The sequence below is a fragment of the Prionailurus bengalensis genome, unplaced genomic scaffold, assembly GCF_016509475.1.
Source record: "Prionailurus bengalensis isolate Pbe53 unplaced genomic scaffold, Fcat_Pben_1.1_paternal_pri Un_scaffold_51, whole genome shotgun sequence".
Taxonomy (NCBI): Eukaryota; Metazoa; Chordata; class Mammalia; order Carnivora; family Felidae; genus Prionailurus; species Prionailurus bengalensis.
Window position 1 is genome coordinate 136,533 of NW_025091155.1, and position 26,266 is coordinate 162,798.

A 26,266-nucleotide genomic window follows, 5' to 3' on the forward strand; every position below is an offset into this window, starting at 1 on the left:
CAATAGAGCAGAAAATGAATTCAAAATAATAGCCATAAAATTAATTGCTGGGCTTGACAAAAGTATAGAGGCCAGCAGAGAATCTATTACTACAGAGATCAAGGGACTAAGAAACAGTCAGGAGGAGCTAAAAAATGCTATAAGTGAGCTGCAAAATAAAACAGAGGTGACTACAGCTCGGATTGAAGAGGCAGAGGAGAGAATAGGTGAATTAGAAGATAAAATTATGGAAAAAGAAGAAGCTGAGAAAAAGAGAGACAAAGAAACATGGCCACTTTGAAATGGTCTTACCGCTCTGCTTCTTTGAAGAATTCTTACTTCTTTCATAATTCTTCCTGAGAAGGACACGAAGTTGGGGTCAAATTTCAAATCCCAAAGTTGGAGTTCCTTTTGTGCACTCTTATTTCTGAAAGTTAAAATTTCCACAAATCAATCCAAATGAAATAAGCAGAGGCAATGATCCACTTATAAAATTCTCCTCTAGGGGCGCCTGGGTGACGCAGTCGGTTAAGCGTCCGACTTCAGCCAGGTCACGATCTCGCGGTCCGGGAGTTCGAGCCCCGCGTCGGGCTCTGGGCTGATGGCTCGGAGCCTGGAGCCTGTTTCTGATTCTGTGTCTCCCTCTCTCTCTGCCCCTCCCCAGTTCATGCTCTGTCTCTCTCTGTCCCAAAAATAAATAAAAAACGTTGAAAACAAAATTTAAAAAAATAATAATAAAATAAAATAAAATAAAATTCTCCTCTAATCTAACGATGTCTTCTATCGTCCTCTGTGCTGACATGGTACCCTGAAATCATGATGTCTTCGCTCTGACATTTGCCTAGGGTCTTAGGATCTTTCTATATCATTCTCCCCCTCCAGACTTCCCCTAACTTTGCACTGACAGAAAAAAACAGAGTTGTTTCCTCCAAGATATCGTTTTCGTCCCAACTGTCACATTTTAGTTGGAGCATCTGAGATGCCAGGGGTTCTACGCAGTCTCCGCTTCAGGACACACACACACACACACACACACAGAAAAATAACACTTACTTTTGTACAATATTCATGAATCTTCGTAACTCATGCTGCCTTTTTTTCTGGATCCAACCTTGTATGCATAGCCATGTCTCTCTTCACTCTGTAGTCTTTATGCATTTCATCTGTTAGACCTTTACAAAAAAAAAAGTTTAGAAAAGATATAGCTAAAGAAGCAAGAATAGTGTAAACTCTCTCGTGTAAACGAGAGAAGCCTTGACCACTGCACCTGCAAGAGGAAGAACGAGCAGAGAGAAGGCAGCTCTGGGCCATATGGAGTATTATGAAAAGCCGGTACTTCTACATCCTAACACCTGGGGCTCAAAAGGGGTGGACTTCTCTGAAGACTGCATAAATCTGTAGTACCTGTCAGGTAGCATAGCTCAGGAACCAGCATTATAGGCTCATGGGGCGTGTCCTGTTGGCTCTTTTTCCATTTGCCTTTGCTGACCAAAAGTGGCTGAGTTAGGTCAGTGACCACTAGACCCTGTTGCTGCTCAACAGAAACAAGAAAGAACACTGATGTACTATCAGTGAAGCCTCAGCAAAGTCACATAAATATGTACAGAAGTGCATTTTGGGGTCACCAACAGAGGCCTGGGGGTGTGCTGGTGATACGGTTTCCTCAAGTTTAAGAACGCATTAAAGATACTCTTAATATTCTCTTAGATAGACGTCCCGCAGATGGCCTCTTTTTTTCGGTCAACACACGTAGCCAAGGAAAGCGGGATTCTCACAGACATTATATTGGGGGTCATTGTACGATCCTTTCACTACATATAAGTAAACGTATGACAGACTCTTAGGATCTGTATTTCTCACTACAGCACTGTCTTAAAGATTCCTCAAACATACTTGAGAACTTTCAAGAGGATTCCCAGACGAAGGGGTGGGCAACAAACCCAGTCAACTTTTTAGAGTTGCAATTCCACATCTATTCCCAACATGCCTCCCGCATCATTTCTCCTAAACTCTCAGTCCCTGCTTCCAGGAGGAAGAGATATTTGCCAAGACTTCCTACTCCTGGGCTGCAATTTCCGTGCCACAAACTGCCTTTACTCTCCAACACACAGCAATGGTTCTTCATAGATCCTTCCATGCCGATCAGCAAGGTCCTCATCAGTAGGAATTTAGCCACATGAATTCTGGTATTATTTGCCTGCTAAACATCCCGAGAACTTCAAAGGAGTTCCTACCCGCGACAAAACTTCACATCCAGTGTTCATGGCTCTTTTTCTCTTAAGCTGAACTATTAGTTTTAATTCGTATGATCTCATTGCAGACTATACGTGGGGTTTTTTTCACCCTTAGAGTAGTCTTTACTTATTTGAAAGACAGCTGGGATTCACCCCCATTTTCCTGGTTCTAGAGTCTTCAGGCCCAAGCTTGTGCAGGTGTCTACATGTGTGTAGAATCATGGCATCCTTTTAGGGCCTCATCTATCAAAACCTTTGGACGAGCTATTCTTCCTGTCAAAAACTTTGGGAAACACGCTTATTTCCCATAGCTGCCATGCAACATCCTAGAAGGATCTCCTCCTCCAACATCAACTTCTGCATCTAAACAGGAGTTCTGTGGTCCTTCTTTGCAGCATTATGAAATCTTTTTTAAAGGCCAGGATGGTACTTTCCTTCTAAGGGCTCATCGATCGATTCCAGGATTTTTCTAGAGATCATGACAACAGGGCAACTAAATTGCCATCTGTCATTAGACTGAGTTCCCACCAGGGCATCCCAAGACGACCCAAATCGTTTCAAATATTTCAGCCCATCTGTTTTTTTTTTTTTTTCTCAATTAAACCTGCTGAAACCACAGTCTTAGGTTTCTTTTACATCCAAGGCTCCTGCCTATCAACTCGTGCCAAGAAGGTAGTTTGTCTTCATGTGATAAATCGTCTAATTATCCCCAAACCCACTGCTCTGTGATGCCAGCATGTGTGAATTTACTACAACCTATATATATTTGAACTTCTATGTGCTAGTCATGGTATCAGACAGAAGAGGTATTTACAAGGAGCAAAACCAACATTGTCATGCCCTGGTAGAACTCTGTCTACAGAGAGGGGAGAGATTCATAAAATAACCACTCAAATACAGAATTCCGAATTGGGATAGACGCTATGAAATGCAAGAGCACAACAGAACAGGGGGACCCCACAGAGGCCTGAGGTTGCAGGTTGGTGTGGGGGTGGGGCGGATGTACTCTGGATACCCAGCACGGTTCTTCTCAGTCAAGGACATTTGAGGTCAATTTGGAGAATGAACAAGCAAATATCAGCCTGGTATCTCCATCTACCACCTCCATCAGAGCCTAAGTCAACCCCAAAGTCCCTAATCTTCTCACACCGACTCCCCCATTGTAGTAAATAACTCTGGGCATCCACTCACTTCGTACCTCTCCCACCCTAATCCTGGTCACCATTATCATTGACCTAAAGTGACTTAGCCACCTCCTCACTGATGTCTCTGCCTCCCTTTTTACCCACATACAGCCCGTTCCTTGTAATTAGACACATATCTGTAAAATAAAACGTATCACTTCATCCATCTGTATAACATCTGACAATATCTCATTTGTCTCAGTGGACAGAACTTTATACAACGTGGCCCCCACTTCATCCTCTGATTTCATACCCTACAACCCAAGGATGTCCTCCCCGCAACCATGTGCACTTCTTCACAGAATAATCTAGCCTTGTTTGGGATCTGGATACATCTCGCCCATCTGGAAAGTGGGGTCTTTTCTCTTCTCCCTCATTTGCACACAGCTTGCTCCTTTCAGACCTTCACATACCAGCTTCTCAGAGCTTTCCATGACCACCTACTCTGAACCACCAGACACCGTCCATAATACCTCTCAGTGTTCATTATCTGGATATATCCCTCATAACCCTTAGAACAGTCTTGTCTGCTGTATCTCTTCCTGCTGTAAGGATGCAAGTTCCTTAAGACCAGACAACTCAGTAGTCTTACCAATGTATACCCAAGATGTGTAATGGGCACTCATTAAGTGCTTTTTTGGACTGAATGAACAAGAACTAAGTATGAAGCACAAGTGAGGATAATGTAATAGCACCATCCCCTTGAAGGGATGCCAGAAGGCTGTGTAGCCTTAGTGGTTCCAAGTAGCCATGGTTTGGATTCCAGTATAAAAATACAAGCTGTTTTTTTTTAAAAAATATTTATAAGTTCTTTCCATTTGCTACAGATATCTGTAATTCCTTTCTCTCATCTGCCAAAGCTAGAAAACTAATCTCGTCAACTAGCGTATCTTTGTGCACCAAGCTAAGTTTACTTAGGTTTTTCTGAACAGAGATTGAGGAATCCATGAGTTCTGCGATTCCACACACAGCTGACATGTTTCCAGGTGGTAATTAGTCATTTGTTTCTTCTTTTCAAACCAAATTCTATAGGGCTCAAACTTCTATATAAGGAAAGTGTTCACATATGAAGTCTTGCCATATTTTCTACCCAATGTTCCATCAACATGTTTCAAACTACCATAGCCTCCTCTTAGGCCCACGGGAGAGGCCATATTGGAGCCATTCTAATCATGTGACATTACCCTATATATGAGGCACTCGAATGCATGGATAATAGATCTGTCAAGTTACAATACCACAAAGGAGAAATTTTATAATAGATTATATATATGTTATAGGTTAATAGATGACGTTATATTATTAGAATCTAACATACAGGACTCTATATTGCACATGTATTTTTATGAGACGTATATTTGACTACATAATAAGAACAAAATGAGATTTAAATACATTGAAAGACAGGAGATTTCCTACCTCCTTCTGGTAGTCTACAAAGGTGATTTCCTCACCACCTGATTTCTTAAACGTACTTCTGGGAGTCTCCTCCCAATTAATAGTATCCACTCGATAGGTTCTATTGTTATACCTGTGGAATGGTCACAACACCTAGTATTATTCCCAACATATTTATGGCATGGGATCATGTAAGAAGTGAGAAGCTTTAAATCCTACAAGAAATTTCAGGATATATCCACTTTAGTAAATTCATATGACATATAATTCACCTATGTAAGGCTACAATCCAATGGTTTCAGTATATTCACAGAGTTGTAAATCCTATACATTTGCCTACCCACCCTATTTCACATGAATTGAATGATACAGTATGTGACCTTTCCTGACAGCCTTCTTCCACTTCGTGTACTACTTTTCAAGGTTTATCTATGCTGTAGCATGATTGGTATTTCATTCCTTTTTGTTGCCAAATGACACACTATTTTATGGATATACATTTTTATTTTTCCATTTGTCAGCTGATGAACATTTGAGTTGTTAACACCTTTGAGCTATTATGAAAAATGAGATTATGGACATTCATGTATCAATTCTGGTAGGCATTGGTGTTCATTTCTCTTGGGTATAAAACTAGGAATAAATTGCTGACTCATATGGTGACACTATATTTAGCATATTGAGAAGGGCCATCCTGTTTTCCAAAGAGACCACACCATTTTTACTTCTACCAGCAGTATTTGACGGGTGGTTCCAACTTTTTCACATCCTTGCTAACACTTAATCTCTGCCTTTTCAAATTTAGCCATCATACTATGAAGGGGTATTTCACTGTGGTTTGACTTTGCATTTCCCTGATGGCCAATAATATTGAGTATCTTTTCATGTGATTATTGGCCATTTGTATATTTTCTTTGGAAGCCTGTCTATTCAGATCCTTTGCCCATTTTTTGAAAGTTGGGTTAAAGAAATAAGTGAAAGTTAGGTTCTCTTTTCATTATTGACTTGTAAACATTTCTTACATATGGAGAAGCAAGTTGTTCCGGAGATATGTGATTTCAAACGTTCTCTCATTCTGTTCCTTTTTTTTTTCTTTCTTTTTCTTAACTTTAAATTTTTTGTAACGTTTATTTATTGTTGAGACAGAGAGAGACAGAGCATGAACAGGGGAGGGGCAGAGAGAGAGGGAGACACAGAATCGGAAACAGGCTCCAGGCTCCGAGCCATCTGCCCAGAGCCCGACGCGGGGCTCGAACTCCCGGACCGCGAGATCGTGACCTGGCTGAAGTCGGACGCTTAACCGACTGCGCCACCCAGGCGCCCCTTCTTTCTTTTTCTTAACTTTAAATTTTTTGTAACGTTTATTTATTGTTGAGACAGAGAGAGACAGAGCATGAACAGGGGAGGGGCAGAGAGAGAGGAAGACACAGAATCTGAAGCAGGCTCCAGGCTCCGACGCGGACTGCGACATCGTGACCTGAGTTGAAGTCGGACGCTTAACCGACTGAGCCACCCAGGCGCCCCCCCCCCTTTTTTTTTTTTTACTTCAAAGAAAGAAAGTTTTCAATTTGGTGAAGTCCAATTTATGTTTTCCTTCTGTCATCCCTTCTCTGTTGGCATTTTATTTTATAAGGTTTTCTCTAAGCCAAAGTCAAGAAAATTTACTCCTAGATTTCCTTCTAGGAATTTTATAGAGTTTTAACGCTTACCTTTAGGTCTATTTTTAGTTAATTTGGGGGATAAATTGGAGTTAATTTTGTATCTTCTGTGAGGAATGGCCAGGTGGATATCCAGTGGTCCCAGCAATATTTGAGGAAACGAGTATTCCTTCCCCAAGAAAGCGGTCTTGAAACTCTTGCTGAAAAAAAAAATCAATGGACTATAAATGTGAGGGTTAACTCCAGAATTCCCAATTCTATTCCATTGATTTTTAGGTCTATCGTCATACCAGTATCCCACTGTCCTGATTCCGAGAGCTTTGTCGTAAATTTTGAAATTGGGAAGCAAGAATAAAGTCGAGGACTCCTAAGATGATGCTGGCCAAGCAGCTTTACATCCACGCTCTTCAGCTTAAAATGTCTGGTCTAGAAGAAGATTAAAAGTAAAACACTTCCGTCAAGTGGACATTTGCGAATGGATGATAATTAAGCCCTGATTTTTAAAAATAGTTAGACACAAAGCAAGAGAAATGAAATTTGGAAGGAGCATATTCTGTTACATGTGAGAGCAGGTTCAGAGCAGGTGACTGGATCAACCTCAGGAATCACAAGAGCAGCAAAATCTACAACTGAATCTTATCTCTCTCTCATGCTGTAGAGCCAGATGAGGAAAGCGTGGATGGATTCTCACCATTCCCATGCTATTTCTGCCTCTGACCTTTATGTTTATTGATTCGAAAACTGTAGGACCATCTCTTATTGGGGGAAAAGGTTCTCAAAGAGATTGGATAGGTTTGTAAAAAGCAGACTCACAGGACACCTGTGTGGCGCAGTTGGTCAAGTGTCCGACTTCAGCTCAGGTCATGATCTCATGGTTCGTGGGTTCGAGCCCCACATCAGACTCTGTGCTGACAGTGCAGAGCCTGGAGCCTGCTTCAGATTCTGTGTCTCCCTCTCTGTCTCTGTCTCTGTCTCTCTCTCTGCCCCTCCCCCACACTCTCTCTGCTTCTCTCAAAAAAAATAATAAACATTAAAAAAGTTAATGAACACAGATGTAAAAACAATTGATCCAACTAATTCTTTAAAATTTCCATAGCATCTTTCCTTTGGGATTTGTTATCAACATGCATTATTAGATCAAGCAGTTTGCATTCGGAGCAGTTTGTGGTTCACATCAGCACAGAGGGTAATGCTGGTTTCATACTCAAGAATAGAAGCACTATATCCAGGCCAGATTACCAGCCTGCAAACAGAAGACATTAGATGTAAGGGTCAAAGTCCAAGCTCTGAACAAGGAAGCAAGCGTCCCAGGGTTGGAACTTGGGGTCTAAAATTGGTGCTTAGGAGTCAAGCAGTTTCAATTTCTTATTTCTAGTAAGAACTGATCTTTTGAAGGACCTTTCCAATAGAGATTTACCTGATGGGCTAGTTATAACTCTTACACTCTCTTTGTTAAACCATATTGTTACCACCCACAGGCTCACACACCTATAGCCACACACATGCGTATGTATGTATGTATGTGAGAATATATAGGATATAGGTGTATAAAGTATAAACATATACACAATATATATACATACATACATACATACATACATGTAGCTATAATTACTATGATTGAAAGTATTTAAGAGAAATTTATTATCCAAATTTGAGAAGATTTAGACTTCTTATGAGGTTTATATAACTACCGAATACCTCAAGGTTTATGCTTATCATTCTAGGACTGTAAGAGTGAATCTTTTCACTTCGTTTCAAATTTACATGAAATTCTAACTGAATCGTTCATGGCCAGTGGGTACCACTGAAAAGACCATCACTTATAAATCCTACTGCTTCAAATGAGAGTCACTTTCTCAAATGCTTCTATGGTCAGGTCTGTAGAATGTGAGGCTTTCCACTGTGTACTTACGATTGAGGAACTCCGTGGCCTCATTCTCGTTGTAATAGTTGCGACCAACTTGCTTCAAATCCATCATCTTCAAAATTCTAGAAATTGGAAGAATGGATTTCGTGGCAACCGCAGTGAATATTATTAAGATTTACTAACAAACACGGAGATACACTGGGGCGAAGAAATCGATCAGTGACTTTGTTTTACAAACGATTAACAGGAAGTGCCTGATACAACAAGGAAATGACATTGTAAGGTAGATATTAAGGCCCCTTGAACCTCCATTTTTCCCTCCTTTACATAATCTACAACAAAGGGTCATGGGAAGGTCATCAGAAGGTCCTTCATCCCCAGAAATGAACTGAAACCTCTTTTGCAGACTACGTGCCTCTAATTTTCGTTTTCACTATTTGTGCATCACCGTAAGTGTAGACCACCAAACAAATGTAGGGGTGCCTGCGCCAGACTTTGGCTCAGGGCATGATCTTGCACTGAGGGCTCAAGCCCCGCACTGGGCTCTGTGCTGACAGCTCGGAGCCTGGATCCTGCTTCAGATTTTGTGTCTCCCTCTCTCTGCCCCTCCCCTGCTTGTGCTCTTTCTCTCTCTCTTACAAAAATAAAAAAAACATTAAGAAAAGAAAACAAATGCACATTTACTCCAGGAGAAAGAGGCATCGCTGTGCACAGTTGACATCTGCCCCTCCCTCGACAGGGAGCAGGCATGGGATGTGGGGGTAGGCAGGAAGAACAATGTCAACAATAAGCCACAGAACTCAAGCACATCTAGGTGAGGTTCCAGTGCCGATGCATCTCAAAGATCGCTTGCCCTCCCAGAACATGAGGAGACCTCGAGAACACAAATTCTAGGACCAAACAGCTATGTACAGTGCCACTGACACACTAACATACAACCAAATCTCAAGCAAATGAAATCTCACAAACACACTTGCTAGAGAGAGTGTTGTAATAACGTAAGCAGTCCAGTGAGGTGGGTTTGAGTCACTGAAGAATTCAGTGATGACCTTCACAATCTTGTTGCCCCACCGGCTGACCAGTTCTGTTTTCTGAGGTAAAGAAACAACAAAAAGGTCTAGTGCTCCTTCCAAGGAGAGGACGCTCATTACTGGACCACAAATCAACAGGTCACTTGGGTGTCTGGCAGGAGCAATCTTAACCCCCAGAGACACAGGCAGGTAGAATATACGATTTAGGAGACCCAAATGAGGGTCCGAGTTGAATATTTACAATGATTTTTTTTTAACTTAAGCTCCTGTAAATTATGCACTTGCTAACTAAATACAGGAGTTTATTGAAGTGGGGTGTCTGGGTGGCTCAGTCGGTGAAATGTCTGACTTCAGCTCCGATCATGATCTCACATTTTATGGGCTCTAGCCCTATATCGGGCTTTGTGCTGACAGCTCAGAGCCTGGCGCCAGCTTCAGATTCTGTGTCTCCCTCTCTCTCTGCCCCTCCCCGGCTCACACTCTGCCTCTCTCTCTCTCTCTCTCTCTCTCTCTCTCTCTCTCTCTCAAAAATAAACGTTTAAAAAATAGTTTTTAAAGTTTATTGAAGAGGGTCGGCTGGGTGGCTCAGTCAGTTAAGCCTCTGACTCTTGATTTCAGCTCAGGTTATGATCTCACGGTTCAGGGGTTTGAGCCCCACTTCAGGCTCTGTGCTGTGTCAAACCTGCTTAAGATTCTTTCTCTCTGCCCCTCCCCCAATTGCTCACTCTCAAAAATATTAAATTAAGGAAAAGAAATGGACTATTAAGTCCTTCCAGTTCTGTGTGTGTATGCGTGTGTGTGTGTGTGTGAAGATTTGGAACAAGAAATAAAAACTTTTTCAATACTTCGTTAGCATTTGAGCCCTATTTGCCATTGGAAAGGTAAAAAATATATATTTTGTTCTTAAATTCATTTTAACCACAAAAATGAGGCATGAGGGAACATCAGTGATAGCCAAACACGGCATGTGGGTTTTGTTACAAATCCTATGGGCAAGAGATCGAGAGGTGTCCATGAACCATTGTATGAAAAAGGTATATTTGCTATAATACAGGGAGAATGTGAGAGAAAGAAAGAACAAAGGTCAAGAAAATGTCCACTAACAGGAGTGCCTGCATGGCTCAGTTGGTTAAGTGCCCAACTCTTGACTTCAGCACAGGTCATGATCTTGTGGTTTGTGGGTTCAAGCCCTGTGGCCCTGCACAATCAGTGCAGAGCCTGCTTGGGATTCTCTCGCCCTTGCTCTCTGCTCCTCCCCTACATGTGCTTTCTCTCTCTCAAAATAAGTCAATAAACTTAAAGAAAATGTCCAATCACATTACTTACCCTGCTTTTGTAGTTTATGAGGCAGTAATAAAGAGTTCCCATCTAATGTGGGACACTCTCCAATTACATGTTTATGCTGGCAGAGCAAATCTGTACGAACTTTTCCATCTTCAACCTCTGGCATGTAATCAATGTTGTACTTATACGTGAGGAGTTGAGGGCGAGAGGTCACTCGGAAATGGTTGGTGAATAGCTTCACCACTCTACCTTGCATTCCTGCAAAAACCGAGGCACATGTCAATAATGAAACAAGTTGACCAATCGCTCCCAAAACAATGGAGACACCACAATCTTGAGAGCTTAAGTTAGGTCAAACCAAGACATGAACAAGTAACGTACACTTATACACACCTGATGCCCAGACTATGTACCGGCCTTTTAGAGGACTCCTCACACAAACATACATTTAGAGTTAAAACAGGAGATTAAAATATTAAATTAACAGTAACAAGAGATCAAAAGAAAACCTCTTGTAACACAAAGCTTCCAAAAGGGGAGGGCGAGTGGGGAGCCACTGTTTGTAATAGTGTTTAGCATTCAAAAAAAAAAAAGGCTCAGCACAACCAAAGAACTGGGTCATTTGATTTTAGTTGCTATAAAAGGAAAAGAAAACTGGCAAGTACATCCAGGTCCCTAAAATAGGTCTCTATTTCTGCAAAGGTGGAGGTTATTACAACATGAGAGGGTGGGAAGGTACCTCTACTCACAGTGATGGGGTGAAGCTCTAAGATTCTCAAACACAAAGGAACCTCAGAACAAGATCAACACGAACAATTCCCTAACGCTAGGTTGTTAAAGGCCACCACACCTGTTGTGGAGTCTTTCACATGTTCCAAGTACTGTCGGGTATTCACCACCTGGTCTTGAAAAATGGCTCCAAGAACCCTTTTCCCCTTCAGCGACAGTGCCTGCAATCCAGCCCCCCGCTGAAGTTCCTCTGCACAGAAACAAATGCAAAAACCATGAATTTTATAGGATAAAAAACAAATGGAAACGTAAACAAAGGACAATGTTAAGTACAACTTAAGTTGAGGTGGTTGGAGGTAGAAAAGAGGGTTGTCAAAGGATCCAAACAACAGTAGTTCGGTAATGGATCACCAGAGAAGGTGAATGTTACCCAGAAGCCTTTCTCAACAAGACCCCATTCTGTGTCAGCGGCTACCCGAGCACCACATTCATTGCTGCTATGGCGTTTGCCTCCTTTCATCCGGTATTTGTTCAGAGGGCAAGCTTCTTCTAATCAGAAACTTTGTCCTTTCTCTACCTTCTTTATAGGCTAATCACCTGGTACCAGAGTGCCCTCTAGTGGGCATCAGAAAATGCTGACTAAATAAACAGTCCTTTCAAAAAAAAATGCATGAGAGGTGTTTGAGTGGCCTCAGTGGATGAAGCTGAGGACTCTTGGTTGCAGCTCAGGTCATTATTTCACAGTTCCTGAATTCGAGCCCTGCATCAGAGCTCTGTGCTGACAGCATGGAGTCTGCTTGGGATTCTCTCTCTGCCCCTCCCCTGCTCTTGCTCTCTCGGTCTCTCTACATCAACAAACTGAAAAAAAAATTATCAAAAGCCAGTTTCATGATTTTTTTTTTAAAACAACTGATCGATTTTTTTTAACAGCAACTGGGAAAGGCTCTCATGTTATTTTTATCACACTGTAATATTCATCTAATTGAACTATTTTACAAGGTGACTATTTGAGCACAGTGCAAGGCAACCTTTCACAGATTATGAAAGAAACCTCCGTAAATGGGTAATACAGTCCATGCCTTGGGTTGCACAAACTGGTTTTCTTCAAAATGTTACTTCTGGAAGCTATTATCCCTAGCTTATGATGCTCTTAAACAAACACAGTCTGAATTTCCATAATAGAAAATCATTTCATTTTACACATAAGTTTTTAAATGATTTTTATCAAACTCTCAACTAATTCCTGACACACCCAGCAATCAAATTTATCATATTCAAACTTCAGTGAAAGAAAACACCAAGCATCATTCACTAGTACTTGTTACATACAGTGTACTTACATAAAATATTAATAACCCCCGAGATGTGACATAGATGATAAAAATAGGTGTCTTAATATTGTATATTCATGTTTATCACGTCGTCTTACGGGGTCTGGATTTTGTCTCAGTTTATTATAAAAGTATCTACAACAGAGGATACCAAAAGCAGAGGAAACAGGAGCAAAATAGACAAGTGGGAATTCAACCTAAAAACTTTCTGTACAGCAAATGAATCAATCGACAGAATGATCACAGAGAGGGAAAGGATGAGAAGAGGAATAATTAGCAGGCCTCTGCAAAGTGATGGAGAAACCTGGGTAAAAGGGATGGCCGTCTACACCACCTTGCATAAAATCACATCAAGTGCTCCCTCTCTGCTTCCTTCATGTTTCCCTCCCACACCTTGTTCCCACGCCTCTGCTTCTAGGAGAGAGATCACATGCTACACGTTCCTACCCAAAGAAACAAATAGCCACGAAAGAACACACACCCATTTCTGGAGGTGATGAATATGTTTAGTACCTTCGTTATAGTGATGGTATCACAGGGGAGTGCATAGGAGAAAATTCATCAAGATGTATACAATCAATGTGTGCAATTTGTTGTAAAAAGAGGGAGGCAGAGAACATCAAGTTAAGGCAGCAAATGTTAACAGTTGATGAATCGCAGTTAACAACTGATGAATTCAGTTGATCAATATATCAAGATGCTTTGTGCTGTGCTTGAATTCCTCCGCCCACCACCCCCACAGGTTTCAAATTGTATCAAAATTCAGAGGCCTAGAAGCTGTGAAGAAAGCATTTGTGCATTCCTACTTAGCAAATGCAGGATGTAAGCTGTCAACTGAGAGAAGAGGCAGAGCTGAAATAAAAAGCAAGGTTATTTATTTGGGGTCTCAGAATTGCAGTTTGGGAAAGACACCTGTGGGCAGCAACCAAAAGAGTGCCTCTACCCTCCCCACCCCCATCCAGGGAATAAAAGTAAGAGGTTTTTGAAGACAAGAGGGAATGCTTGTATAAGTCATTTACTACGAATTCTGATGACCAAGACTGGTGTTGGTGGCAGGAAAGTAAACTTGGTGACCGTACCTGGTTTCTAAGGCTATCACTAAGCGGGGTCTCTCACTGTAGCAAGCTGCAGGTGTTTGGCCCGGTTCCAACATTTGTGCTTCTCCTACCGGTGAGGATGTGCATAAGGCCCATCTCCTTCCTGGCCTCTGGCTCCGTTGGAAAACCTGTTGACATAAGTGACTATTTCATGTCACCTTTCACAATGTAATATATTGAAGGAGATAATATTAACAGGCCAAAAGTGAAGCTTGGGCTCATGTCCGTGTTGTGGTGAAAGCAGGCAACCCAAACCCTAAAGCCCTTGATGCAGTGGCTGGCACACAGTAGGTCCTCCATATAGGGTTCTAGTATATGGGGGGGGGTGTTGGTTACCAAGCAACCATGTCGCATTCTCTGGGCCCCCCCGGGGACTCTCGGTGGAGATAGTGGGGTGGTGGGATTGTGGCTGAGGCTCCCCTTGCCCAGCAAGAAGCAGGCGTAGGTCTCAGGCCAGGCCAGTAGGATGCTCCGTCCTTGGAACGGGAACCTCCAACAGCTGGAGCTCCTTCCCCCTGAGTGGTGGCACCCTAACCACTCTGTCCTTGCCAGGCGACTATTCCCAAGGGTCTCTCTTTCTGGGGCTACCTTGCTTTCAGCCCAGTCCTCCAGGCCCCCCTTGGACTCGGGGAATGCCCATTATCCTTCCAGCTTCTTTTCTTTTCCCTCGGCTAGTCAAAATCCTCTTCTCTGGCTTAGGACACTGACACATGGAGACAAGGGGCTCTGAATCTCCTCAGCAAGAGGGCTGCTCTGAGCTGTCCCCAGTCCTAGTGACCGGAGGGCTGAAACCCGGGGGGGCTCTCGAGGGCAGGACTTCAAAGCCTTAACAGGACCTTGGAAGACTGCCAATCCTTCTTGTTCATGCCACTCCAGCCCCACTGGCCTCCTAGCTAGTTGTCCCACCCAGTGGCACCCTGCTACCTCAGGGCCTTTGCACTTGCTGTTCCCTTTGCCTGGAATGCTCTTCCTCCAGAAATCCCCCAATCTACGCTTCTCCTCTTTGCTCAATGGCATCTCCTCATGGGGCCTCCCTCAAGCACCCTACTTCAAAAATACACCTGTCTCCTTTGCCTACTTCAGTTTTCTCCAGAAACTTCCAACATCCCACATCATCTGCTTATTTGTTTTTCTGTCTACCTCCTACGCCCTGTGAGGGCAGGCTTTTGCCCAACTTGCTCACTCCCGTATCCTCAGTACAGTAACCTGGCCTGTGGTAGGTGTCAATAAACGTTTGTAAACCCGAGGTGCCGTCTGGGTGGACGCGGTCAGGAACCTGGTGGAAGGAGCGTTGGTCGCAAAGGGTCTTGGCTGACTCAGTCCTGGCAGACAAGTGCCCTATTGGGGTCCTGGAAGGATCCCTCTCTGCCACTCTCCCAGTGACCTGCGTGCGGGGGAGGGAGCCACGCAAGGCCCGGCCAATCTGGGTGGAGAGCCACTGTGTCTTGGAGGACTCAGTAATAATAATACTGATGATGATGATGATGACGGCAGCTTTTATGGTTGCGGGTGTTTTTTCCTAGGTCTCTGTTAAGTGCTTTATATTCACTATCTCGTTTGCGTCTGGTATCGTTCCAAAGAGGTGGTCCTAGTACATCCATTGGATACATACACATATATTTTAATGTTTGTTTATTTTAGAGACAGACAAAGCACAAGCGGAGTCGGGGCACAGACAGAGGGAGACAGAATGGGAAACAGGTTCCAGGCTCTCAGCAGTCAGCACAGAGCCCGACGCGGGGCTCGAACCCGCGAACCGTGAGATCACGGCCTGAGCCGAAGTCGGACACTCAACCGACTGAGCCACCCAGGCGCCTCTATTACATCCATTTAAAGACGGGAACCATGGGGCTTGGAGCGTGTCAGTAACAGGCTCCACCGCCTCAGGCCACTTCCCTGCAGCCCGGCCAGGAGCTGCTCTGGGCCTGAACGCTGCATTTCCGCCCTGCCCAAAGGAGGGGGAGTGGGAGCTGGGCCGCCGGGCGTGGGAGGCGGGGCTTCCCGCGGAGGCGGGGCTGCTGGTGGTAGGGGCCCAGAGCGTGCGACGCCCCGAGGACCTTCCCGCCAGGGGCCAGGCTGCGCGGCGGGCGGCGGCGGCTCCTCACCGGAAGCGCGGCGTCTGCGGCGCCGGGTCGTCACCGGAAGCGGGGCCGCGGCGGCTCCTCACCGGATGTGCGGCGGCGGCGGCTCCTCACCGGAAGCGCGGCGGCGGCGGCGGCGGCTCCTCACCGGGAGCGGGCCGCGGCGGCGGCGGTGGCTCCTCACCGGATGTGCGGCGGCGGCTCCTCACCGGAAGCGCGGCGGCGGCGGCGGCGGCTCCTCACCGGAAGCGCGGCGGCGGCGGCGGCGGCTCCTCACCGGAAGCGCGGCGGCGGCGGCGGCGGCGCCCCACCGGAAGCGCGGCGGCGGGTCACCGGAGGCGCGGCGCGGGCGGAGGCGCGGCGCGGCCTGACGTAACCGGGCGCTCGGCCCCGCCGAACGCGGCTGACGCTGCGCGGCCAGAGAGCAGGCCCCGCCGCCGCCTGGGCTTGGAACGCAGCGCGCGCGGCCATGGCCTCCGGCGCCGCAGCTAAGCGGGCGCAGGGCGAGCGGGCGGCGGGACGGCAGCCCCGGCCCCGGCCCCGTCCCCAGCGCGGGGCTGACCGTGTGCCCCCTCGTCTCGTCCCACAGAGGCGGACCCTCGACAGAGGCTGCTGCGCACCGTCAAGAAGGAGGTGGGTGCCGCAGGCGGGGGCGGGGGCTCGGGGCGCGATCCTGGGGGAGGGGCTTCCAAAGATGGATCCAAAGATCGAGCAGACAGCGTTGGGATCATTAAGGTGCTCATAACAGAAGAGAGCTGTCCCTGCGGTTTTTGAAACAGAAAAGTTTCTGTGGTTTTTAAGAAGAATTTTCAGAGGAATTTAATTTATTCATGTCCATTTGTTCACTTCACAAGTAACTCTTCAGTGCCTGTTAGCTGCTAAGTGTTATCCTGTTGTTGTAGAATACAAACGTTCCCAAACCAGGCTCTGCACCCCAGGAGTTTGTTTTCAGCACTGTCCTTTGTGTTATTTACTCTATTTAGTGCTTACTAGGTGCCAGAGTCTCGTAGAGCTTGTAGCGATCATTGTTATTTTGTGTTGGCATTTGTTCCAGGTACCGTAAGCTCCCGGTGAGGAATCCGAGTTTTCAAGGACTGGGTAGAATCGACGGTAAGCGTGCAGAGTGAGTCGTTCAGTTTGGCAGGTAGAGAGGCAGAAGGGCCGACATTTGTGTGTTTGACAGTGTTTGCAAACTGTCGCGATTACGTGCTTGGCGGGGTACACAGCAGTGCAGAGGCGAAGGTGTGCGAGTGACCTTAGCGGGATTTATGAGCAGCTGGGTTTTGCTGGTAGAAAACGTGTGCTAGGACAATGGTTGGGAATGGGGTGAATACCTAGGGAAGACAAGCTTACGGAAGTTTCTTAGTGCTGTAGGAAGGAGTAGATCTTCCCCGATAGGCCTCGGGCAATTTCTTCGGTGGAATGCTTTTAGCGGCAAGTAATGGGTGACGTCTAACAGTGACTAAAACAGCAGGAACCAGAAACGTTTTGATGGTTCAGTGATGTCATCAGGATGCCAGTCGTCTCTTGTTCAGTTTTGGAGCTGGTGGTCTTTTCCTTTCTCCTTTCCGGGGTGGCTAATTAGCCACGGCTCCAGGTGTCACATTCTCGCACGGCAACTTCCAGTGGGTGGGAAGGACTGCTTTCCTTTGGGTGTTTCTTTTCACTAGGAAGAGGCTTGCAGCAGACTTCCTCTAACATCTTAAAGACTAGGTTAGGTCACACACTCATTCGCAACGGGTCCCTGGTAAATCAGGTTCTGTGATTGGCTTAGAATAATCCTTTCTCTTTTTGAAGCCGGGGTGAGGCCACCTTCTCTGTGTATGGAGACAATAAATATCCAAATAAAGTTGTGATTCTCTAGCAAGAATGAAGACTGTGCAATGGCTCTTAGGGAGGGAGCCAGCAGTATTTGATGCAGGGATTTTGGAGGATTTGAGGCAGAAGACTAATAGGATTAGATTTGAGTTAGGACACTCCGGTTGATGCATAAAATACAGATCACCAAGCCTTTTTCCTAAAGAGCCAGTGAATGTTTTAGGTGATGTGGTCTCTGAGCTCTGCCCTTGTAGTGTGAAAGCAGCCATAGCAGTATGCAAGTGAAGACATGGGACTATGCCCCAAGAAAACACTGTTTACAGAACCAGATGGCAGGTAGGATTTGGCCTGTGGCCGTAGTTTGCTGAAGCCTCATATGGAGGATAGGTTATAGGAAACCACATAAAGAGACTGGGAGGCAAAGGAAGCTCCTGTTTCCTTAGCCTAGTATTAGGCCATTATGAAACTTTCAGCTGTGTAGATTGAAAACGTCAGGGGGTTCAATTTATTCCATTAATTTTTCTTTCTGGGCCTTGTGTCTTTCTCATTTGTTTTGGTTAACTTTGTTTTAATCATTTAAGAAATAAGAATAATATTTGGTGCCTTTTTTTTCCCTGCGAAAATCATCAGTTAAGAACTCATGTTTGACTAGGGCGCTGGCAGGGGAAAGATAAAGCAGAGACCGAAACAGTATACTTAATACGAATTTGTGATTCCTGACTCTAAAAAGTTAGGGGGTGAGAGAGAACTCTCAGAAGATTCCGAGGTTTCCAGGTTGTGTGCAGGCATTTAAATTGGACATGAAGAATGAGTAGGACTTTATCAGATGAACAGAGGAGAGCAGCGGGAATGAGGACACAGTAATTATGACTTTTGATTATCTTGGCAATGACTGCCTTTAATAGGTGAACTATTTTTTAATTTTCTAAGAAATGAAGGAAAGGAAACAAACAAACAAAAAACTATAATCAGTAGTATGTTTTTATACTGGGTCTGATAGTTCTGTTTTTTCTAGAACAATCCCTGTTACTTCTCTTGATTCCTATCTGCCAGAAAAAATGAACTAAGTCCTAGTGTGTGGGAGAAAGTTAACTGATTTTTCATATTTGAGAGGAACTTGTATATGGTAGAACATAGTGGCAACCACCAGGATTCTCTTTTTTTTTTCTGAGTAAAATAGGATTGTTGCTTGTTGCACGCTTTCTGACATCAAGATTTCATCTATTCCTTTTAAACCATTCTTCAAATGGATATATAGGAATGTAGGACTTTTCAAGGCAAATACCAAGAGAAAGAGTTTCCAGGAAAGGTATTCTGTGACATAACCTTCTGACTGTAACCACGTGTAAGACATCAACCCAAATAATAGAAATTTCGTATAACTCAGTTGTGTTGGAGGCACCCTAACGACACCCAGATTTGATTATTGACTAGAAGAGCTCACAGACCTCGGCATATACTTGTACTCGTGCCTGTGGTTTGGTATGGGGACAGGCTGGAAAGGCCAATCTGCACCGAGCAATATCGTGCATGGGGTGAAGGCCAGAGGAGACCAAGCGCAGGCTTCCAGGAATCCTTTCTCTGTGGAGTTAGTAGGATGTGCTAAATTCCTCCAGCATGAAATTAGGACAGCACAAGTGAAATGTTGTCGGTCAGTACGAGGCTTATGGATACTCAGTGCCCGAGGTTTCATGAAATGCTAATCACATAGCCATCTTCTCCTTAGCATGTCCCCAAATTCCAGGTTTCCAGAAGGAAATCAAGTGTGCGGCCTGAAGCACATTGATTGTACCAGCACTTAGGCAGAGTGAGCGACTCTTAACCAGCTAGGGAATGGTGGGAATCCTCCTGAAATCCAAGATCCCAGGGAACCACCAAGGGCCAGTCATTCAAGTAGGATGTTCTGAGGGTAGCCCTCTGTGGCCCGCTGGATGAAACCTGTTCTGCATAGGAATTAATAGCCCTGACTTAATTTTTGGTGCTGTCTTAAGAGTTTATTGCACTAGCAAGTAATATGATGGTTACCATGGTAATGGTTTCAGTTTCATCATCCATATGAAGTCGGTATTTGCACAAAAATTACTAGGGCAATATTAGGTCATTATAATCTTTTTTTATGTGGCTAAGCTTTCATTATGATTCTTTTTTTTTTTTTAATTTTTTTTTCAACGTTTATTTTTTATTTTTGGGACAGAGAGAGACAGAGCATGAACAGGCAAGGGGCAAAGAGAGAGGGAGACACAGAATCGGAAACAAGCTCCAGGCTCTGAGCCATCAGCCCAGAGTCTGACGTGGGGCTCGAACTCACAGACTGCGAGATCGTGACCTGGCTGAAGTCGGACGCTTAACCGACTGCGCCACCCAGGCGCCCCTCATTATGATTCTTAGATATGATAAGCATAATGATTTTCGACTTAAAATTAGAGTAAAATCTCTTAATTTTAAGGAAAACGCAGGTTTGATTCCTATAGTGCTGAATCCCTGTTTATAGTTATAATATTTGATCATATTCACCAATTGTTTTCTTGCCTAAGTATACAAATAACTTTTGTATTTTTGCATTTTGCTTTATGTATTTTCATATACTTCTTATGGGAGACAGTCCCCCTACTGTGTTACTTTGATCTCTATCTTAATTTTCAAGGTGACTGTATCGTGCGTTAATATACGCTAAGAGAGGCTTCAATGGATACCATGTTTTGTTGTTGGTGTTGTTTTATACATTTAATAAGTCTTATTCTTTACAGAAGTTTTAAGTTCACAGCAAAATATAATAGGAAGTACAGAGAGTCTCCACATACCATATCCCCGTACATGCCTACCCTCCCCTGTTGTCAACCTTTTGCATGACAGTGGTCCGTTTGTACTAGTATATTTTTTTCAGTTCCTTGGTTTAGTTTTGAGCGAGAGAGCATGCATGTGTGTGAGCAGCCAAGGGGCAGAGGGAGAGGGGAGAAAGAATCCTGTGCTGTCAGCACAGAGCCTGATGCAGGACTTGATCCCATGAACTGTGAGATCATGACCTGAGCTCAGATCCAGACTTGGACGCTGAACCAACTGAGCCACCCAGGTACCCTGAGAACAGTGGTGCGTTTTATATGGACACTAACTCTTCATTTTGAGGCCAAGTCTCTAATTTGCATTAGTGTTCATCCTTGGTGTTCTAGATTCTATGAGTTTTCACAAATGTGTAATGATGTGAGTCCACCTTTGTGGTATCGTGTGAAAGAGTTTCACTGCCTTAAACGTCCTCTGTGCTGTACCCCTTTATCCCTACATTCACCCCAACCCTTACCTCCATAGCCTTGCTCTTTCCAGAGTGTCATGTAGTTAGAATCATACAATGGATATCTTTGAATGTTTAGAAAGTTAAAATTCCCTGGTAATTGAAGGTCGGCATTCAAGACATTCTTTGCCCTTTGTTTTGTTTTGTTGCTCTTCAGTAGAGGATCTGATGACCTATGCCTTCCATGAAAAAAAGCATGATTTCTCTAGATGTGTGTCACCTAATGGGGAGGGTTGAGAAAAATGACATCGTGAACCATTACATAGCACTCACATTGGGATCATCCTCCTCTGTGATGTGCGGTGGGTGTAGATGGACTCTCTAGCAATGGAAGGAGACAGTCCCAAGAGATTAGAACTTTATCAAAGTGGAATGCCAAATCCTTCTTACTTACCTTGCCATTGGAAATAAGGTCAGGGAGAGTGTGCTTGCTATGGTGTGGCCATGCTGCAAAGGACAATAGCTATAGAGCCCACTTTGTGAGGGGGTGTTTCATCCTGAAACTGAACAGTCTCTACTGAAGGGCTGGGGAAGTTCTGTCATGTTACAGCAAAATAAACATACTCTCTTTTAACTACTCTAATAGTGTAAGTCCAGAAAAATCGTGCTAGTTTCAGATTGACATTGTCAGCTCTGATAATCATTCTCCTAACAATACCATTTTCCTCCAGTGTCTTAGAGTCGGTCAGTGATGGTCAATGTAAACATCACTTCACCTGTAGGTGTCAAATTCCAATAAAACCTATTTTTGCTTTTGGTCTTAATAGAGGAGAAAGTAAGATTTCTTAGTGCTTGAACCCTACCAATCGTATAATTACCATTCAGTGTAGTGTGGTTTCCAGGTGTGGTCCCAAAGGCATACTTTTTAACCAATCATAAGCCATACACTTGTAATTTCCTCTATTTTTCGATTGTTGATTTAACATGTATTTTGCTTTCTTCTCTAGGAGGAGATAAGAATGCTGAGGAAGACTCTATAACCAGGTAGGATTTTTATGGATTTGTAAAGATGACATTTGTTGGGGCACCTGGGGAGCTCAGTCGGTTAAGGGTGTGACTCTTGATTTCCACTCAGGTTTGTGAGTTCAAGCCCCACGTTGGGTTTTGTGCTGACAGGCTCCATGGGATATCTTCCCCTCTTTCTGTGTGCACTCACTCTCAAAGTATAAAGGAATGAAATGAAATGAAATGGAAATTGAAAGGAAAGGAAAGGAAATGAATGAAGTGAAAATTATGTGTTTCCTAAGGGAACGCAGAGAACAAAAGGAGTTGTTGAGTGTTCTACCCTGGACTAGACACTATTTCTTATGGGTAACATCTGTTCAGTTGTATAGTCACCGCATAGCTTTGCAAAGTAGCTGTGTTATCGTAGCCTACGTTTTATTTCTTTGGCAAATGCGGTTCAGGGAGGTGGATTACTCGCCCCATGATTCCATAGTTAATGGGTAGCTGAGGGGTTTGCCCATCAGCCCGTGAAGCTTCCACATCCATTCTCTGGTTCCTCAGCAGCTCTGAGATGAAGATACAGATCCTAGTGCAGATCAATTCAGAATGTCAAAGGTAATGATGTCGGAACTCTAATTTAGGGTTTTCTTAAGAATCCAGGTTAGTCCAAGCATTTGCTCTTATATATTTGACCACTAGTGCTAACAAAAGTCATTAGTGCAGTGGTAACTAGTCCCTTGTTTTTGCCATCAGAGATTTTAGGGTGGATGTCAGCTATGGCCATGGTGTCACGGCTTTTACATAATAAGCAAGATCTTGTCAAGCAGCACCTTAGATGTGGTGATATCTCCTCTTTTGAGCCAAATGATTTTTCTGTAAGGGAAGGATATCTAGTTGTAGACCATGTTACGTTAATTAAATTCAGCCTCTCTTTCGAGGATTTTGCTGTATGATTCTCTGTTGCCTAAGTTCCCAGTCTGGTTTCCCTTTGGGTTAGTACCCTTGACTAGTTCTAGGCAGCTTTTTCTTTGTTTGGAGATGTGTTTCCCCATGACTTTTCTGTACTGTGTTTTTGCCTTTTTACTTTCTTCTCTGGTTTTCTTGGTATTTTTTTTTCCATTAATTTTTCCACTTCTGCTAGCGAAGGACTCTCCATTTTTCCAGAGGCCAAATCAAAAGCACTTAGAATCTCACGATTTAGGGAACCTCAGAGATTAATTCTTCAAAATACCCTCTGGTACTTCAACCTCTGTTTAACCTCCTTGCCCAATGGTTGTTTCCATGGAGAATTTGAAACACAAAAGAGATTGAAGTGACCTGTTTGGATATGATACGTGACAGAAATGAGATTTCAATTCGGGTTCTTTTCTTGGTTTCTTTCTTTCCTTTCCTTCTTTGTTTTTTGTCTTCATTGTGCAGGGAAATGTTTTAATAATACAAAGCTGGAGAGTGGGTCTAATGAACACAATGAAGGAGAGTAAGAATCAAATTAACAGAAGAGAGCAGGTTTCAAGAAGAACAACACTGAGTTGGATAGGAATAAGAGTTTTAGAAGAGACATCAGAATATGGGGGTTTATGCCAAGTGAGATAAAGGTGAAAGACAGGAATGAAGGACCCAGGATTAGTGGAGTTGTTTAGAAAGGCATATTCAACTAGAGTGTTCAAGAGGGTCCCGACCAGGTTTATGGTTTTGTGTGTGTTGGGTTCATTGAAGGTGCGAGCATACTTCAGATTTTCTGATGAGAGAGATTAAAAATCATTTGAGCTGCTGGGAAGAGTCTGTTTACAGCAAATAGAACTATGATATCATCTACTTCCACCCCAACTGAGGGAGGATGGCTTAGATCCTCTGAAGGAATTGGGGTGGGGGGTGGAGATTCTGAACAACAGAGATGTATGGCCCAAGGCAAGCTGTCTCCTCACTCCACCTCTTTTCCTAAATCTTTGATGCCCTTCCCATGTACCTGGAGGGCTGGGCAGGGGTAGGACTGACTTGTCAAATCAGTTAGGGAGCTTCATCTGGATAGGTGATAACATGCCTATGTTGAGGAGACTGTGTGGATGACTGAGACTCTCAATTAGCATGTTCTCCGGGAGCAGGACATGGCTCCTACCCTCGGTCATTTGAGCCCATTCTTGTACGAGTCTGTGCCTTCATAGGCTAAAGATTGAAAGGTTGGAGAATGCCACTGAACCATGCCGAAGAGTGATATAGCAGTGGGAGCTCATCGGGAAGAAAATATTCAGGCAGCGTATAGAGAAATAGAGGCACAACTACCAGGACCATTTTGATCACAGTGTCTCTCCCTGAAGGCGTGGAAGGTCTTGTTAGTTATTATGGACCTAAATAAGGCAAGAGCAGTGTAGGAACAAAGTTGGCCTTTGGAATTTTTAATCTTTTAATCTCTAGTTAGTACTTCCACTCATAACATAGAAACCTTAAATTTGGTCTATTAAATGGAGGTCTACCTGACACACAATGTAATATGTGATGCAACATCTCTAGATGTTCCACGATGCTCGCCATAAGCGTAGCTCCCATCTGTTAATGTATGATGCTATTACGATACCACTGACTAGATTCCCTATGCTGTACCTTTGAGCCTTGTGATTTATTCATTCTATAATTGGAACCCTGAACTTCCCTCTCCCCGTCACCCATTTTGTCCATACCCCCACTGGCCCGCTCTTCTGGCAACAGTCAATTCTCTGCATTTATGGGCCTGTTTCTGCTTTTTCTCTGTTTGTTCATTTGTTCCCCTTTTTAGATTCTACAAAGAAGTGAAATCATATAGGATTTGTCTTTCTCTGACTGACTTATTTCACTTAGCCTCCTACGTCAAGGTATATCCATGATGTTACACGTGGCAAGATCTCATTCTGTTTTATAGCTGCATAATATTCCATTGTGTGTCTGTGTGTGTTTGTGTGTGTGTGTATGTGTGTATGCGTGTGTGTATGCGTTTGTGTGTGTGTGGTCTGTTCATGTACTGGTGGACACTTGGGTTGCTTCCATAGCTTGTCTATTGTAAATAATGCTGCAATAATGATAGGAGTGCATATATCTTTTCAAATTAGTATTTCCATTTCCCTTGGGTAAATAAATACCCACTAGTGGAATTACTGGATCCTATGGTATTTGTATTTTTAATTTGTTGAGGCCCGTCCACTCTGGCTTTCACTGTGGCGATACCAATTTACATTGCATGACTGGTGCACAAGGGTTGTTTTTTCTCCACACCCTGAGCAACCCTTATTGTTTCCTGTGTGTTGAAATGGAGCCATTCTGACAGATGTGAGGTGAGAAGTCATTGTGGTAACGTTTATAGATTTAATTTTCAACCATTTCAGAGAATTCCCTGCCTGTCACCCTTGGTCATGGAAACTCAGACTGGGTCTTTCCTGGAGATTTCACAGGTTAGGAGAGGTGGAGGCAAAATAGAGAACTGAAAGCTTTTTTAAAACGGGGTCCAAATTTTGAAAGACCTGCACTCTGGAATCCGTAAAACACTGATGAAAGAAATTGAAGGTGACGGAAAGAGAAAGACATCCGATGCTCATAGATGGGAAGAATACTTATTTTGAAAGTGTCTACACTACCCAAAGCAATCTACAGATGTAATGCAATCCCTGTCAGTGTACCAACAGCATTTGTCACAGAGCTAGACAAACAATCCTAAACGTTGTATAGAACCACAAAAGGCCTTGAATGGCCAAAGCAATATTGCAAAAGAGGAAACCTGGAGGTATCACAATCTCAGATTTCAATTTTATCCCAAAGCTGTAGTAATCCAAACAGTATGGTGGGTACTGGCGTAAAAAGTAGCCACATAGCTCAATGGACTAGAACCGAAAACCCAGAACTAAATCCACCACTGTATGGTCAGTTCATCTTCCACAAACAGGAAAGACTATGCAGTGGGGAAAAGGCCGTCTCTTCACCAAATGGTGTTGGGAAGAGTGGACAAGCCACATGCAAAGAATGAACCTGGAGCAATTTCTTTACCATACACACAAAGAAACTCAAAAGGAATTAAAGACGTAAGTGTGAGACCTGAAACCATAAAATATCCTTAAAGAGAGCACAGGCCGTCATTTCTCTGACTGTGGCTGTAGCAACATTTTACTAGTTCTGTCTCCTGAGCCAAGGGAAACAAAGCAAGAACAAACTATGGTGACTACATCAACCTGCAAAGCTTTTGCACAGTGAAGGAAACCGTCAAAACTAAAAGGCAACCTCTGGGATGGGAGAACATGTTTGCAAATATTTTGCAAATCCAGTAAAGGGTTAGTATCCACAATGTATAAAAAATTGATACAAGTCAACATCCCCCCCCCT

The 26,266-nt window shown here is 43.8% G+C and overlaps 1 protein-coding gene and 1 long non-coding RNA gene across 6 annotated transcripts in view; one reads left to right on the top strand and one right to left on the bottom strand.

Moving 5' to 3' along the window:
• Nucleotides 1-170: 170 nt before the first annotated feature.
• On the bottom strand, nt 171-11,762 carry LOC122478339. Of its 5 annotated transcripts, none has more exons than XR_006295950.1 (8): nt 11,489-11,762; nt 10,681-10,896; nt 8,369-8,445; nt 6,744-6,879; nt 6,505-6,653; nt 4,817-4,928; nt 1,033-1,151; nt 171-406 (listed from the first exon to the last, which is right to left on the bottom strand). It is a non-coding gene; the product is annotated as an uncharacterized LOC122478339 (long non-coding RNA). The 5 variants fall into 5 exon arrangements; XR_006295947.1 differs by having other exon boundaries at nt 8,369-8,521; nt 11,489-11,761; XR_006295949.1 differs by lacking the exon at nt 6,744-6,879 and having other exon boundaries at nt 8,369-8,521; nt 11,489-11,759.
• A 4,557-nt stretch (nt 11,763-16,319) lies between these two features.
• Nucleotides 16,320-26,266, top strand: part of LOC122478343 (ankyrin repeat domain-containing protein 26-like) — a 242,014-nt gene continuing 232,067 nt past the window's right edge. The window contains exons 1-3 of the mRNA XM_043571969.1: nt 16,320-16,509; nt 16,931-16,986; nt 21,928-21,964. Coding sequence (XP_043427904.1) covers nt 16,346-16,509; nt 16,931-16,986; nt 21,928-21,964 — 257 coding nt within the window. The 5' untranslated portion in view covers nt 16,320-16,345. The remainder of the gene's footprint in view (nt 16,510-16,930; nt 16,987-21,927; nt 21,965-26,266) is intronic.